Raw genomic sequence first — 17878 nt, 5'->3', positions numbered from 1 at the left:
CCTAAACTTTAAAACGCTGTGTTCCAAGAGAATAAAAAAAAACTCTCCCACAAAACCCCAAATAATATAACATTTATTTCATAAACAATACAAAAAAAAACTATATATATGTTTTGTCGTCTACTCTGGTTTATGGGGTATGGAAGCTAGACACAGATTTCTATGGATTAAAAGAAACATTTTGGCCGATTTCAGCATCCCCCTCAACATGAAACACCAGGAAATTTAAGATATTTAAATGCATTCCATGGGCTAAACGGTGTCTAGCAGTATTATCTCACAGCAAGAAGGTTGCATCTTCTCCCTGTGTGTCGTTTTCCTCTCGCAGTCCACAAACATGCAGATTAAGTTAACTAGACACCTAAACTAAACTGACCATCGATGTGAGTGAGAGTTTGTTGACCCTGTGATGGACTGGTGACCTGTGCACGGTGTGACTCGGCCTTCCCCTATGTCATTTGGGATTGGCTCCATCCATCCATCTATCTTCTACCCGGAGTGCTGTGCCAATCTCAGCTGACATAGGGTGATAGGCACGGTATACCCTGGACAGTTCGCCAGTCCATCGTAGGGACTCGTATAGACTCGTATATTCAACCATTCACCCTCACACCTACAATCAATTTAGAGTGTCCAATTTACCTAATCCCCATATTGCATGTTTTTGGACTGTGGGAGGATGCCGAAAAACCCACACACACATAGGGAGAACATGCAAACTCCATGCAGTAAGGCCCTTGTTCCGACCGGGGCACGTCTTCTTGCTGCAAGAGTGCAAACCACTACACCAACCCACAATCGTCATGATTTTTTGTGGCCCACCTGCAGTACCCTTATGGCTCACTAGGTGGCCATGACCCACATTTTATGGATTACTGTTCTATGGTTGAGTGAAACCATGAGCAACCAATACTCTCTCGCTCTCAAAAAAAATCTCTCTTATAAAGAATTGCAGATATGACGAATGGATTAGCTCTTCTTTAAATCTAAAGGAGCTGCTGCTGCTGTGCCTGTAAGGTCTGTTAGGAATAAAGATTTCCTCTTTGTCGATAAATCCCTTCACACGACATCTTCAATAAACTGATAACTGACTATGAAGATAAACCCTGATAAATTGCACTTTATTCCTCGGTGAAAACACTCCTCAATGTTTTTTCCAGAAAGCACATCAATGAGCCGCTGTGTTCCAGTGTTTCAGTGTTCCACTGACAGACACGCTCCTTTGTCACCAAACATGGCTGCTGCAGTTTATTTTTAAGTCACTACCTCAAATACCATCCTGCCGCAGTAAATACTTGTGATTGCTACACAGTTTAAAATAGTCCCCAAGAGATGCACTAACATCAGCTCCTGTTTGTGTTGATAGTGTTTGGATGTTTAAAGGAAATTACTGAGCCGACATTTTGATGAGCCGGTGCAAGTGAAAAAGCTAAAAAGCAGGAGTGTTTCAAGGGACTTTGGGTCCTGAGGCAAAGCTCCAGTGTTTAATATTTAGGAGGCAGAAATTATATTTACTACTCACAAATATGTTTGGATGAGTGTATGATATCTTTAAAATGAAAACTGTTGGGTTTGGTAGCCTTAGACTAAACCTTTTATTTGTACTTTACGGCAAGGGCCTTGCTTCACAGAAGCCGCCATCTTGTGCTAGCATGCATGAGTTTGCGTTTAAGAATCTTACGCATAAATCAACGAAGAAGGAGGAGGAATAGTGTAAGATTATTTACACCTTTTTGGTGTACCAAGGCTTGTTTTCTGCTCTCTGAAGTGCTTCGAAAATGTAGTGGGTGAGTGAAGGAGTCGTCTGATTGTTCCAATTGGCAGTCTCACCATTAGATGTCACTAATTATTACACACTGTCCCTTTAAAGCTGCTGATAGCAACTATGTCCAGTGCATGAAAAGTGGGATTTGCGGCAGTCATTGACTAACTTGCTGCTTATTGCTGCTGTTAGCAGGGTTTAGAGATCTCGCTGAGCCTGAGATTACAATACAACACATCGTTCTCAGTAGTGGCTGAACTGATTGTTTCGAACCTTCAGGGCTTCATAAACAAGGTAATGGCACTGATACACACCTAAAAAATAGCGTTAATTGGAACGTCCGGTCTGGGTCTGCTTTAATACATCCAAGTGTTACCAATTTAAAGGGGACATATTATTCAAAATCAACTTTTTAATCATTTTAATACTTATATTTGGGACTCTGGAGGCCATATGAATAGGCAAAGTGTGACTTACTCATGTCCGCCTCAGTCTAAGTACAGGAGATAAAACATGCAATATTGACTTCTGTCTCATTGTTACGTATCAATGAGACATTCCTGTAATTGTTGTCCTGCAGAGCTCTGCTTTGTCCCTACAAAAACACAAGAGTGCAGACGAGGGCAATAGTCCTGAAGAGCGGAATGCTGCAAAGTGTTCTATTCTTGACTGCACAGTGCAGCACAGAGTTCTACACAAACTTCCGACTAGAGTCGGCATCGGATGGCTTTTCCAAATGCTAACTGCTGTCAGCTACCAGAGCCTCAGTGACCCTGACATAGTTTCCTGTGTCTCATTTGCATTTAAAGAGACAGGCACTCAAAACCGAGCGTTCTGAAAAGGGCTGTTTTGGCAGGGTGATTGAACTGCTATGATGCTTCATCTTAAGGTATTTTGACCAAAGCATGTCACAGACATGTTCATTTGGAGAAAATAGGGTATAATGTCTACTTTAAGTAATGGCTCTTTTCCACAATGGTCCCAGCTCGCCTCGCCTCGGCACAGCAAGGTTAAGGTTGCATTTCCACTACAAAATAGTACCTACTCAACGTGGGCGGAGTCATCATTGCATGGCTGCATGAAACTGCGTTGACGTTTTACACACACATACACACGCACACACACGCACACACACACACACACACACACACACACACACACACACACACACACACACACACACACACACACACACACACACACACACACACACACACACACACACACACACACACACGAGTGACTTATGACTTGTAAAGCAGTTGTTTTCAGTGTTGGAGATTACCCACGTTTTTAGAATTGTGAACTCTTTCTAACTGATCAACATTTCGGCATTGTTTTCGGCTTGATTCTTGTGTATAACCACAATGTCATGTACATAGCCGATGACAAAAAGTATAAAAATACAATAAATAAACATTTTAATAGCTCAGATCTTTTCATAAGATTTACTAACAACCAGCGCCATTCAACAATCTTCTGAGCAACAGAAGTTATCTTTTGTGAATTAAAGTGATTCTGTTATTACACCAGATATCAGAGCTGCAAATTAAACCATAAATTAACTGCTTAATTGGGAATTTTACTTGATATGTAGGCTTTTTATTAATTCATTTTCAAATTGAAATGAACAGAAATGGGATAATTAACATAATAAATAATAACACATGTCCAAACCAGCAAAATGTAACATCCAAGTGATCAAGACGGGGAAACATAGCCAGACTCTTTTTATTTGAAGTGACTCTGTGCATTTTGCTCTCAGATTGGAAAGACGTTTCATCAAACCCTGGCGGAGGCTGAGTGAAGAGGAAAAGGATCCTTGTCTGTTTTCTTATTGGCTGTTTTGACAGCAGACAGCTTCTAAGTAGGTCAGGGAACATGAGAGGATTTACTGAGCACTCAAGGGAGTCACTCTGAGGCACTGCAACTGCAGCCCAGACAATAATGCAAAAGTATCCATATCAGCTCAGAATCCCTTTAACCTTGGGTTAGTTGGAGGTTAGAGTAATGAGGGTGATTAGGAAGTTGCCCGCTCTCTGTTTGAAGAGAATCTGAAAGGCACCCGACTGAATGTGCAACGGCTGCAGAACACAGCACTGTATACACAATGTTTTTTTTGCAGTTCATATGGGAGAACACTACCATCATAAAAAAGTGAAAGCTTTAAAGTGATGAGTTACTGCTACTTACATCATTGGGGATAAGCAGCTCCTGAGATGTCTGAGAGTTCGAGTCCATCCCTGATAAGAGAAAAGAGAAGCAACGACTGAGCACAATCGTCTTATCAGATATTTAAATATTTATTCACACTGCTCTAGTCGGTGAAGCGACATGAGCTACCACGGCCATGCTGCCAGATATAGTGAAGCTGTTACAGTCATTTCCATTTTTATCGACTGATCCTTTAACACAGCACTCGTTCCTTTTTTTGTTTCTCCCAGTTCTCTGACTCTGTATCATTTCATGTAATACTTTGGCTCTAAGTCTGAAGAGATGTGATGAGGAAGCCATAAAGACTATTGTCTTCCCTTTTCACTGACACAAGCTCATAATCACTGCATTTATAGGCAGGTGGGAAATCTTTACAAATACAAACACAAAGTGAAGACATTTCATGGTAACACTTTACAATAAAAATACTATAAAAATAAGCATTTACTAACTCTTCATTTTAATTTTTTTTTTTTTTTTAAATAATACGTGACCAGCCACGAGCAAACCAGCAACAAGTCTTTCATTTTTTGCAGAATATGCAAGTAAAAATTTCGAAGAAGTCACTACATGCTTCAAATCACAGTATTGTGGGTCTCAAAACCATAAACTTTGTATTTGAATTAGGGTTGTTTGATTGCCGTGAATCTATTCCTAGTTAGGGTGTGGCGAGATGTCACAGAAGAAACACATGGCTACTTAATATGCAGCTGGGAGGCTCCTCTCTGTTATTGGCTTCGAGAAGCTGTGTATGTTTTCACTGTTTAATGAAGATGGACAAGGAAAAACATATGGCAGAAGAACTAAATTGTGGCTGTTACAGCGCAAATCTTTGGCTGTACTTCTTAAAGAAGACGGAGGCTTCTTGTCATACCAAGGCTGCTATCCTAGCCAACATGTTATTGATTAAGCTAGCGGACTTCATCGTCGCAAACTTTCTCCAGAGTTTATGTACAACAAGAGATGATGACATGCCGCCTGCGATGAAAAGAAAGTGCCCCGAACCTCTTATTAACCTCTTAACCTATTAACCTATCTTCTTATGGGTTGAGTTTTCATTAAAGTTGTTAATCTATGTTATGTTAGTGCTCACCAGTAATGCAAATGTGCCATTGTTATCCATTGATAATCTTTATTAATGTTCCTGGTGACCCTAACACAACCACAGAGGTACTACATATTTAAGGAACATTAATACTTAATAATAGTGGTTAATAAATGCTTAACTATAGTTATGTAATGTTTAGTCTGTCGCCCCATAAATTCATGAAGTCATAGTTAGCCTATCGCACATATATGTGAGTTATGGAGGTCTACTTACATACATTAACTTGTTTTTATGGTCAAAAACCTCCAAGTTACTGCAAACGAGCCGATCAAAATCTCTCCTCACTGAAGCGATTGTCCGCCGTGCTGTTTCAGACTGAAATCTCACCCCCAGAAGACGGACTGTGTTGTGATTGGCCAGCCAGCGAGAGCTTTCCCACTGTCTTGTGATTGGCCAGGTTCCTGGAAGTAACGTAATTAGCATGCCAGCTCTCAGAAGCACAGCTCCCTCTCTGAAACGGTGGACGCACTGCTACTCATTATCAAAACAGTTTTAACAGACTGCGGCGGGGAGTCGTGACATAGCTATTTTTAAACATTGTTAAAACAATGTTTTGATAATAAGTAGCATTGCATCCACCGTTCCAGAGGGGGAGCTGCACTTCTGAGGGCTGACGTGCTAATTACGTCACTTCCAGGTATTGGCCAATCACAAGACAGTTGGGAAAGCTCTCGTTGGCTGGCCAATCACAACAGAGTCTGTCTTCTGGGGGTGAGATTACAGTCTGAAACAGCACGTCTGACGAGAGCTTCAGTGAGGAGAGATTTCTATCGGCTCATTTAGAGCAACTAGGAGGTTTTTGACCATAAAAACAAGTTAATGTATGTAAGTAGATCTCCATAACTCACATATGTGCGATAGGACCACTCTATGGGAGCTCTAATATAGGTAAAGTATTCTTCAGTAATGTGTCACTTAAGGAAAACAAATTTTCAATTTGCAGATAGCAACCTTTAAGAACATTTTAACTAAAGACGTTTACAGTTACTTAAAGCTTTTCAGCTAAATTAATTAATAACAGCATTAAGCTGAATAGCATTTAAAAATATTGTAAAGTGTTCCCCACTTCTTTAAGGAAACAAGTATAGAAAATATTAAGTGTCAGATGTATGTAAACAAAGAGTAATGTGACTTGTGTACATACCAGGTATGATAGTCGAAGCAGGCTGGGCAATGGGACTCAGACCTTGCTGCATTGACAGCTGATGTAGCTTGGCCAGCTGTGGAATTCAGTGCAGAAATATTATAATATGTTTCATTTAATTCTGGGCACAGACTGTTTTTCTGAACTCTGAATGAAAATGTGTGTATTTAAAGGTTTGTGATATAATATAACAATAAAAGCAATGATTGACTCAATTATACAGCTAAGAAGCAATGAAATGCCCAATAAGACATGGTCCGATTTTGCTGTAACACAAATAATTTAGGCTTCAAATGAACAAGAGTTGTTCACTGGGTTTTCTTATGTACACACAAAAAATGTTTAATCAATATTCTATATCATAATATTATATTTGATTAAATGCCTCAATATCAGTTCTCCAGCAGCCTTGAAATCAATCAGAAGACGGAGATGTCACATCAAAATATGATGATAGACAATTTCTCACGTCATAATATTGATAGATATTGATATGTTATACTGCCTAGCCATATGTATATATGTATGCATGTGTATATAAATATATATATATATGTGTATATACGTATCAAAAACATTTATTAAATAACCTTAAAAATTATATTTTGAGAGCGTTTCTGAGTGGGTGGATACATAAACGTGTTCATACCTCTGAGTGTGGAATGCCGTATTGGTTTTGCAAAGTATAGGCCTGAAAGAGAGCATCATGCATTAGGCAAATTACAGCAATAAAACATCACACAAATGTCATAAACCTGCAGCCTCTTAATGAAAGTGCTCCACTGCCGACGCAAGAATTTTTTTTTTTTCCTCCAGTAGAGGTTCAATGATTTTCTATATAGTTCTGAACTTATGTGGAGGATGTATATCTTATTAACCTCTAATGAACTTGACCAGAGAGCAGAGTTATAGTTTTATATTTCTGGTTTGGAGTAATCCATCTGCTCCCGTGTGATGGAGGTCAACTCGATTGTAACACTCACTGCACTGAGGACATATAAAAGATTTAAAAGGGAATATCTGCCTGTTAGTTTGGATACTACACTGAGTTCAACATGAGCAGTGTCACAAAGCAGCTCCTGTGAGGAAACATTTTGTGAAACACAGATGGCTGTCAAGAATATCTTATACTCTTCTGGTCCTGTTCAGAATTAGGACTAACATGAGCTAATCACATGTGGACAGCACTAAGTGATGACACTTTGCATTAAAATGCATTCAAGATGTATCGTATTTCTGTGAAGGATCGGGTCTGTCTTTCCCGGACCTTTATTCAAACACACACTGATGATCATCTGTGTAAATTTGCATTCATCAAAGTCATCGTAATCCAAGAGGATGAATTCTCTGAACTGAAAAAATACTATTGGATTTGAGGTGAAACGTCTTCAAGACAAACATCAAATCCAGTTGCTACCGACTTTTGGACACACTGATGTCATGACTGCTGCGTTTGTGTGTGACAGAGAGGGAAAACTAGAGACCCAAGGAGCTGAATGGTTCCCACACCTTGGTTGACCTTAAATTCAAGGACTTTTCAAGGACTTTCCAGGACCAATTGAATGTGTTGACACAGCTTAAGGTGTGAGGAAACTTGAAAGAACCGCTTCTCTCATAGTGTTCACTTTTATTGATTTGCAGCACACTCTGCATCTGGACAAGCGATTGTCCCTGGGATGTCGGTCCGTAATTTTGCTCTCTCTTGCTTAACGTTACTTGGTCATTGTTCTACAGGGACTACCACATCAACAGTGGAGCAAGACGGTGGACAGTGTCCACAACACCGCTAGCAATTATGACTCGATGTTTGTTCAGCTTAGGCCTACGTACATCAAGCAATGCAGGGCATGAAACAGTGGGAGGCCAAGGGCCTTTTTCAAATTCACAAGCTTTCAAGGATTTCAAGGACCCATGGGAACCCTGTGAGTGACTCAAAGCATAAATAAACAAATAAATCACCGTGTACATTAGTAATAGTGACACTGCTGCGGATTAGATGATGTCAGCTGAGGAGGCGGCGCTCTCTAATCCGTCCTGGGGACAGATTGTGTTCATGCAGCTCAGGAATGAGAACATTATGTCCTCAAAACTCCTCTGAATGTGGTTTTTGTGATCGGATCATCCAGACTGATCACAAATCAGGTTTGATCAACCTTCGTTTTTTTTTTTAATTTTGCGATTATAAAACAAATAATGATATGATGAACCGTTATTTCTTTATTTTTTACATTCTCAATTGAATGCGGAAAGAACGACCGACACATGGATTAATCTGCTTTTCCACCACAAACTGTGCTATTTTTACACCAAAGCACACCATGTCCTTACACCTGTTCTAAAACCTATTCATGAACAATAATATATTCTGCAGTTATTTAAGATTTGGGACGAGGCGGCGTTTCAACATTAAAACACATATTTAACAACATTTGAGTATTAAGGAGAAGTAGTGCGTCGTTGTTAGTTGCATGCACATTCTCAGTTTAATAAATCAAAGGTTTCAAAGTATTAAAGTGATGAAAAAGTATTTAGCATAATTTTTTGAGCGTTTAAGGGGTGCTTCCTATAATTAAGGGTGATTATTCACTGGTCTCAAAAGGAGATTAAAGTAGATTTGTTTGATTGTTTACAACTAAGTAAGTAAAAAAAATGCTTTTATTGTTTTCTGTAATTAAGGTGAAATGACTCTTTACGGGATTTGCTAAAAGCATGTAATAGTAGATAGTGAGATGCTGCCCGCTGGCTCCACATAATGTAAAATTCATCGTACTGGAAAAAATGCTCGCCTTTGTTTTTCTCTTCCACTGAATACGCTTTATCATTTATTTATGTGAAATACTAATATCTGTCTATTGCCTGCAATTAGTGAGGGTGGTGTCTCCTCCCTCGTTACAGTCATGGTTTCAGCAGACAGCACTTAGCTTAACTCAGTTCTGCCTGACGCCAGGAGTCTGGCTACTATTACCAGTCCATCCCTGACCGTCATAAAGCAGAGAGCAGAGCTGAGCCCTTACATTAATACATTTCAGCTGTGTTTATACAGGAAAGCACACAAACACCACAAGTTAGACGCAATAATCCTGCCATTAATAGCACGACAGATTCCAAATCTTTGAACTATTTATATATTATTACCCACAGTTGCACTCTTTTTTCTTTTTTTTCCCAATCGAGCACAGGTTTGTCGAAAAATGTTACATCCATTCTGATATTAAGACAGTGTGTACTATTGCTGTCATGGGAGAAATATTCCTGAAGCTGAAATGTTTCTGGTGCAGAGCTAGAGGCTAAAAAAGAAATGATGGGGCCGCCGTGGTGTGTGTGTGTGTATGCGTGTGTGTGTGTGCGCGTGTGTGAGAGAGCGACATGGCGTCGTGTTTCGGGAGGGGTTACAGCTCTTATGACAGGCTAGAACAATAGCTGCAGCTTACACTCAGCTGTTGTTTTCAATACCTAATGCCAGATGATGGACTGTGTAAATTTGGACATACCAAACAAGTGCCTGCTCTCACTCAGCACTCAAATCTCCCCCCACCCCCACTCCCACAAACCTGAAACTCATTTCTGAATGTGTTCTGCAGCGATGTTTAGGTGACCAGTGTTTGAAGCCCGCAAGCTGATTCTGGAAACGCTTGATTGCAAATTAATCATGTTTTTTTTTAATTGTTCTAAATAAACCTTACAGGGAAATTTGTCAAATGTTTAATACTCTTATCAAAATGGGAGTGGACTCATTCAATCATCATTGCTACATGTGTAAACAAAGACAAATACTGTACAGAATATTGCAGGCAACAACAGAAATACAGTTAGTCCATCTATTACCTCAGGGTGGCAGCAACAGCAAGCATTTGGCTGCAGAACTGCTTGCGTGTTTGCAAAATGTATTATTTACCAGTGTCATTGAATGCATTTCGTAGCCGTTCCTCTAATCTCAACATGCTGTGAAACTTACTTCACAGTTCAGCTCCATATTTTCACAGAACATGCTTTATTCACAAAAGGAATAAAAGTGGAATTAAAGGCCCAGTGTGTAACATTTTGATTAAACAATTTCCATTTCGCTTCATTCAGGAGTCAAATCATCTGGTTGTATGGATTGTTGTTTTTCATTACTCTAGAATGAGCTGGAGCTGGGTCATCTCTATTAAGACCACCATTTTGGACCACTATGTTTTTTACAGTCACCCACAATTGACAAACTGAACATCTTTTGAATGTTGATGCCAACTGAAGGCAACATATTCTCCAACTCACTTGGAAAGGGAGGGAGTTTCAGCTGCAACATGCAACTTAACCAAGAAATGTTTAAAAGGAATTTGCATTAACTCATTATTCTAATGTTACTGACAGCCCTAATCCATCCATCTTCTACTGCTTTATCCTCCACATGGATAAACCAATCTCAGCTGACAGAGGGCAATAGGCACCAGTACACCTTGGACAGATCGCCAATCTATCACAGGGCCACATAGAGACAAACTCTCTAACTCTACTCCAATCCATTCACACTCACACCTATGGTCAATTTAGAGTTTCCAATTTGCTCCAAAATCTGCATGTCTTTGAACAGTGGAAGAACATGCAAACTCAGAAAGGCCATGGTTCTGACCGGGTCGCAAACCTGGGTATTTTTGCTGTTAACCGACCGTGTGTTCCACGGCAGCCCTAATACTGTATATAATGTAACATATGTATTTACATATTATAATACATGAATGGTTGTTCAGTTACCTGCTGGAGGTCCAGGCCGCCCTGGGTAACAGAGTACAGAGGGTGAGGTGCAAACTCTGACGCCTCAAACACCTACAATCACATGGGAGAAGCACAAAGTGAGTTGGTTAGTGAGGATTTTTTTTCTTTAAACTGAGTATCAATTTTAATCAATCACACCTAACTAGGTTGTGCCTCATCTGCACACCACTGGACCATTCATTTGTCTCCTCGCACAAATTGCACAAACACTCATTAATGCACTTTGCAGCCGTCATTAAAGGCCACAACTGACCATCAAGAGCTCACACCAGGTTTGCACTTTCATAGCTTATTATGAGGAATTTCAAAAACACAAAGCCATTCGTGAAACTGACCAGAGTTGAGGCGACACAAACACTGTCAAGACTGCTGACAGCTATGCAGAGTATCTGAGTGCTGCTGTAGCCACAGGAGACGGCAGGTCTCCAGTCTCACTTGCTAATCTTGTGACTCACTCTGTGGGAGGGAGGGTGTGTATCTGTGCTTTCTAAAACAAAGGCATCTGTAGCACTCAATCCCAGCCACACACACACACACCAACACCACCCGATCCCCCACTGAGGAGCTCCTGCATGAGTCTTGTTTCTACACAAGGGTTCACCAAGGCTCCAATCAAATATTTGATTATTGGAAATGTCTCCTCTCAAGTAACTGCTGGGACTTTCATGAGAGTTGTCAAGGTGAGAGACTCAGTCCCAGCTGCTTCTCTCAGACTAATTAGTCATCGGTCGATCCACCAAACTAAGATTTCTACAAAACTGCAACCAAGACATGTAGGTGGCCTTGAGCACAAATCTGAACTCACTGGCTCTTCATGTCTTGCCAACCATAATTGCATATAAAATTGTATGTTGTCAATACCCCATCATGTCAGTTTGTATAAGAAATGGAGAAAATGACTGTACCTCTTGCTTGATTGTAGGACTGCAAAACTGAATAAATTATGATTTGATTACTTAATTAACACATGTTCCTTAAGGCTGCAATCAGACCTGCCATTGACATCAATCCTCACTGATCCAATCATTTGTGGATGCTATATATTGTTCGGCGACGGCCATTTCTTCTTCTTATCCCGCTGTTATTTGTCCATTAACTTAGTTGTAGATACTGCGAGTTTGAAACGTCACTCAAACTTTAAAGCATTCAGGTTCATTCAGTTTCAGTGTTTAGCTTAATTAGGAAATCATATGAATGAAAATATTTCTGAAATATTAAACTTTTCCCAAAGACAGGGTCATTGAAACACACTTAAGAAGCACTAATTTCTAATAGTTACTGGTTCCACATACTTCAGAGAAGAATCTTTCAGTAAAACTAACGTCAAAATTCAAACGTCCACAAAGAGTTGGACTTTCATCCCTCAAATTGGGTCTTTCGTTACAGCTACAGTTTAAATTCCATGAACCTCCCAGTGTATTACAGAATTTCATGTTAGTATGTATTATGTGGAAGGTTCAGAGCAAGAGTGGATGACATCACAGCTCTCCAGTTCACAAATGTCTGATGACAGCAAAAACATCTTTGCTTTAGAATAAGTAGTTCGGTAGCTCTGTGTGTATTTTTAAAGGACCTGCTCTATATCTCATGAGGTGCTTTCGCTATAGCCACCACTATTTGCAGGTGGCACATAGCTGATTCAGATCAGCAGATTAGACTGCACACCAATAAACATGCAATGTGTGTCAAGTGCAATATGTTCCTTATTTTATCTTATCTGGAAGTTGGCAACCCTATGCTAGGCTGGGATTAGGACTGTATGTGATTATACTTTTGATGAATTACACAAAATGAGTGTATATCCAGTGGAATGATATTTCACGGTAGTTAAAAGCAAAAGTAATTGGAGTTGTGTTTGAGAGCATAATAGACACAATATGTATTAACTCGTCATGCACTGGTGCTCATAAACGGACACAGCACCTGTTTTAGGCACCAGCGCAGTGGCCATAGTTTCTGCCTAGATGAAGTCATGTGCGGTTGTGTTGTATCTTGTCATCCTCTGCAATAATATAATTTTTGTAATTACCACCATGACAGCTCTAATGGATGTATTCAGATTTTGGACTTCCAATCCCTCATTTTGCACCAATTTAACAATCAGACCATAAGTTAGAGGACTCACTCACTTTAACTTCTCTTTCATAAAAAGTAAATGCTGCATACCAGATTGGCTTCAGCTTGGGCAGAGGGCAGCAATCTCACTGCAATTCCTTCAGAAATTGCCTTCACTCGTTCAAATATACAGCTAGTGATTGACAGCTTACTGAAGGGTGCAGTAAATGTGGTTACATGTGGTGTCAAAGAACCTTGACGGTTCTGGCCCCAAAATACGATTTTTTTGTTTCAAGACATTAAATCACAAGCCAAGTGATGCCGTTTGTCATAGTCAAAACTCATTGCTCAGGCTGACGACCTTGATCCGCCTACTCTGAACCTCCTAAAGACTTCAAGGTCATGGAAAAGAGCCCATCCCATCTTTCATTGATAATCTATGTAACTTGAGTGGTAAAACAACCCCTTTTACCTGATTTCCTGCAATGAGGAGGGCAGCTGGTGAAGGACTCGGTCGATATGGGATGGTGGCTCCCTTTGGAGGAGACTAAAGAGTCAGAAAATAAAATAAGAGATTAGAAATTAGGTTGTTAAAAAAAAAAAAAAAAACACAATTTACAATCAATTTCTACAATTTCTGAAACGATGCCGGCAAAGATTCCATAAGTGGCCATGTTGCTAAACAATAAAAAATTAACGATGATACAAACTGCTACTGGGATTATTTCCTTCCTTGATTTCTTTTAATTACACTAATCATTCATTAAATAATTGAAGCAGTGCAGTAAGTGATCTTTGTGAAAGCTTTAGTCAGCACAGACCTCGGGGCTCTGTGGAGGTTTTGCCCTCTGGATAAATCAAGCATTCATTGAAGATAAAATTCTTTTAGCACCAGTAAGAAAAAGCAGATTAAACTGTGGGGTGAACATGACAGATCTTATCAAGCAACTGCAGTTTTGGGTGATGCTGTTTTTTTTTTTGGGGGGGGGGGTAAATATAGAACATCTTTTCTGCAGGAACAGTCACAGTAAATTCTTTGTATAACTTTGCATAATTTAAATCTCAGAGCCAAAAAAGGAAGAAGCCGCTGCTGCAGAATCCTAATGAAATGCACAGGCCTTTGAAGAAAGCCCTGGAAAACTGGATCAAACTAGCAATTAGTCAGTCAGGTCCAGCTGCAACGCTTAAACAAAAAGGACTTGTGCACCTCCGTGTACACACAGGGAGCAACTGTCCTTGGGGTTATTTTTTCTTCTCGACTCCTACTTGGTTTCTCTCAAGAGAGCTGTTGTCTAACAGTGGACAGATTTTTTGCTGCACGTCAGTTTATTTTCCTCTCAGCTGCTTAGCGTCTCTTTCTGACTGAACTGAGCTGTGACCTGAGAATGGAATTTATATGGAATATAAGGTCCAAACAATACATTTGTCAATCTAGTTCCAAGCAACAGCTTGTTATATTATCAGAATCAGAAATAGTTTGAAATTGCTTTCCTGCTTCTCCAACCACGAAAAACAGAGATTCACAGGCTATACTATGATACATATACAAAGATAGTAGCTACGGTAAGATATACTACGAAAAAATATACAAGAAGAAAAAAAAAAGATTATATACAACACAAATACCAATGTACAATATATAAACACTATTAGACAGTCAAACAGTCATTGGACCTAAATTATTCAATATACAAATACATTTACCTAAGTGTTGAAATGGTACTGGTACTGGTACTGTGTACTGGTATTATGGTATTATCAGAATCACAATCAACTTTATTGGCCATGTCTGCTTTATGCAACAAGGAATTTGATTTGACTCATCTCACTCAGTGCAAGCATTTGATAAAAATAAAAATAAAGTCTCAGAATAAGATAGAAATAAGAATAGGAAATGAAATACGATACGATACGAAGTTAAATAAAATAAAATAAACAATGAAAACATTTACAGCTAGCAGTCAATAAAATTTAAAAATGCATTCAAATCTTCTGCAGTGGAATAGATATTAACTGCATGTGTGTCAAATGACATGTCTGTCAGCACTCAGCAGCAATTATTTCAGAAGCTGCATCGCTCTGAAAAGATGTCACCTATAGGTGTGAGAATTTGGAGTAAAGAGAAGAAACGTCGTGCTTCTTACCTCCAGGATTACTGTGCAGATGAGCTTGACACACTGGATTACGGAGTCCTGATTACCAGATATCGTCACCCCTCGCTCAGTGGAGTTGGGCAGCAAATCCCCTGCCACCTGTATCTGAGCTCCAGTGCTCTGCAGAGGGGAGGGGGTTTAAAAAAAGAAAAAAAAGTTTGATTCTGACGATAAGACAAGCAGTGATTACTCTGCAGTGGCTTGTTTCTGTGCTGCTGGCTTAGCTGACTTTTTATCTTTCCTCCTATTTCAAAGGAGATAATCTGCACTGATGTGCGTTGTTAAAACCGCAGCGCTTAACTTTTACATATAAGCAAGTGTCCGTTCGGATATCATTGTATCAAGATAAGGTATCTGTGATGACTTTGAATCTATCATATTTATTATACTGAATAAAAGAGTGAATTATCGATAGACAGAATTGACAATTTGATATTTTTAAAAAGTCACTTAAGACTTTTCATTATAAGCCTAATTATTTGTGTTATAGCAGAATATAAACATATTTATAGTCAATTACATTGTTTCTAACACACGTAACTATCCTTCATTTAACATTAAAAAGCCAAAGAAATGAAGCAGGTATTATCTGAAATTAAAGTGTTATAAGATCACGTAATACAGCTCAGTAGCTATTTTATTTTAGTATTTACAGTATGTTGTCACTCTCCTTTGAGAAGCAAAAACGGGATATAGCCTAAAACATCACGATGTAAACCAAATTGCCCAATCTTAGGCTGGCTTTACACGACAACGATCTGAACACAAACCGCAAAAGCGTCTTTGAGTGGAAATCTGCATGCACACGGTGACGCAAAAGTGTGTGAAATTTGATGTAGTACGCATGCCAGGTGGCTAGGTGGCGCTGTGAAGCACTGCCATACAACAACACCAGGAGCGCGCGCATGCCCTGAAACGTCCTTCTACTTCTCTCTAGTAGCGCTGAGTAGCCCACAGTCAAAAAACCACAACATTAACTCGGCGTAAATGCTGAAATGACTCCTGGATATGTATCAGAGCAGCTAAGGCAACTTGAATGTCCGACTGATGGATCGAATCCCACTTGTTTGTTGTTGTAGAACCGGAGGCGAATGTGGTGCCAACTTCAGCGTCGTACCAGCGTGAGCAGCTCAGAGAACACTTTTGCGTTTTCAACCCTTTAGACGGGAACGCGACAGCGGAGCGTTTTTAAGATTTCCACTCTGGAGGGTGGGTTCATTTTTTTGCGTTTTTAAGCCCCAAAAACGAAAGGCACATCTGATAAAATATTTTGTCGGTTTCACCCGGGAGCGTTGCTGTGTAAAGCCAGCCTTAATTCAAACCATCATCATATGACTTAACACATCGCTGATCAGCTACATACAACTCTCTCTCAAATGCTCCCTAAAAAAGATCCGATAGTTTTGCTTGACAGAGGCTGTTTTCAGATCAAATCAGTACATGTCCATTTATGTGACAAAGAAATAATTATCACGCTGGTCCAACTAAAAGTGGGCTTTTACATATTAACATGTTAGTTGTACTAACTCAGTAATTGGAAGTTACTGAATATACAGTATCATCATATTCAGTCGGACTCGAGTCTGACTTGTTTCAATAAATAATAAGACAGCAGCGTCAGAAAACCAGGCTGATACATTTATTTGGAATGATGAGACCAAATATTACTCTACATCAGTTTAAATTATTGAACACTTTAAAGTTCAAAGATGACAGGCTCATGCTCCACATGTTAACAGCTAGCTCAACCAGAAAGTGTCTAGTTAGCCCAACATTTTCAGGAAAGCTGAAAAAGCATGTGTTGGTGTTGGAGAGTGTTAAGCAACAAATGATAGAATTTAGAGGTTGTGCACAGAGGGATTTAATAGCACTGCTCCACTTTGTTCCATTCATGATGCCTACATTGTACTTTAGCCAGAGTTGCCAAACCCTCAGTAAGGAAAGTAGGTATTGGCTGTCCTTAAAGTCACTAGAAGTGAGGAAAAAAAGGCACGGGAGAGACAAAAACTGTGTAAATATGTTTATCTATCTGGGATAAGCAAAAGTGACCCAAAAGAAACACTCTGGTTGGTCACACGCCAACGGTGACTTCGTCCCTGCACAATTCATTTGCAGTCTGGACGCTGAGGGGTGATAATCTCTTACTCTCCAAAAGTCTCTAATAACACCAGAAACAGTCGCTAGAGGGGTCTAAATACTTGCTAAATATAGCGACAAAGTCGCTAAGTTGTCAACACTGATTTTAGGACAATGCAAAGGTTTTTGATCTATATCAGAAATTTTAATCACTAACTTCATCTTAAAAAGTCAAAGTTAACCCTTCAAGACAGCTGACCAGCAGTTAAGGAGCTGGCTTATATTTTAGCGAAGGTTGTAAGTGTGACTCTTCATCCAAGTCAATTCCCCCAATAGTGCTTGAATACCAGAACATGGACAGTAGTCCAGTTGCAAAGCATAGTCGAACACAGCCTGGAAACGTAATGTGATCCTTTAAATTTTAGCTGACGCATCCTTAAATTAGCATGTGTGTATCGGCAAGGAACTCGATTGCAACTTCATGTACGTATGCTGAGGATTTGTGGTGGCACAAATTCCAAAGTGCCACTGCCTGTGTGAACATGTGTCCTGTGGAAACCAAACAAACAAAACAAAGCTGGACTGTAAATGTGATGAGAAAGTGCATCTAA

The 17878-nt window shown here is 39.6% G+C and overlaps 1 protein-coding gene across 1 annotated transcript in view; it reads right to left on the bottom strand.

The window, feature by feature from the left end:
* LOC310931412 (poly(rC)-binding protein 4-like) overlaps positions 1-17878 on the bottom strand; it is a 61612-nt gene that overhangs the window by 5550 nt on the left and 38184 nt on the right. Inside the window, exons 7-12 of the mRNA XM_083894551.1 lie at positions 15183-15311; positions 13511-13585; positions 10963-11034; positions 6878-6919; positions 6229-6304; positions 3956-4005 (exon numbers count right to left, since the gene is read on the bottom strand). Coding sequence (XP_083750677.1) covers positions 3956-4005; positions 6229-6304; positions 6878-6919; positions 10963-11034; positions 13511-13585; positions 15183-15311 — 444 coding nt within the window. The remainder of the gene's footprint in view (positions 1-3955; positions 4006-6228; positions 6305-6877; positions 6920-10962; positions 11035-13510; positions 13586-15182; positions 15312-17878) is intronic.

The sequence above is a fragment of the Microchirus variegatus genome, assembly GCF_963457635.1.
Source record: "Microchirus variegatus genome assembly, chromosome: 9".
In the NCBI taxonomy this organism is placed as follows: Eukaryota; Metazoa; Chordata; class Actinopteri; order Pleuronectiformes; family Soleidae; genus Microchirus; species Microchirus variegatus.
The sequence above is the reverse complement of the archived record's forward strand: the minus strand, read 5'-3'. Positions and strand labels throughout refer to the sequence as shown.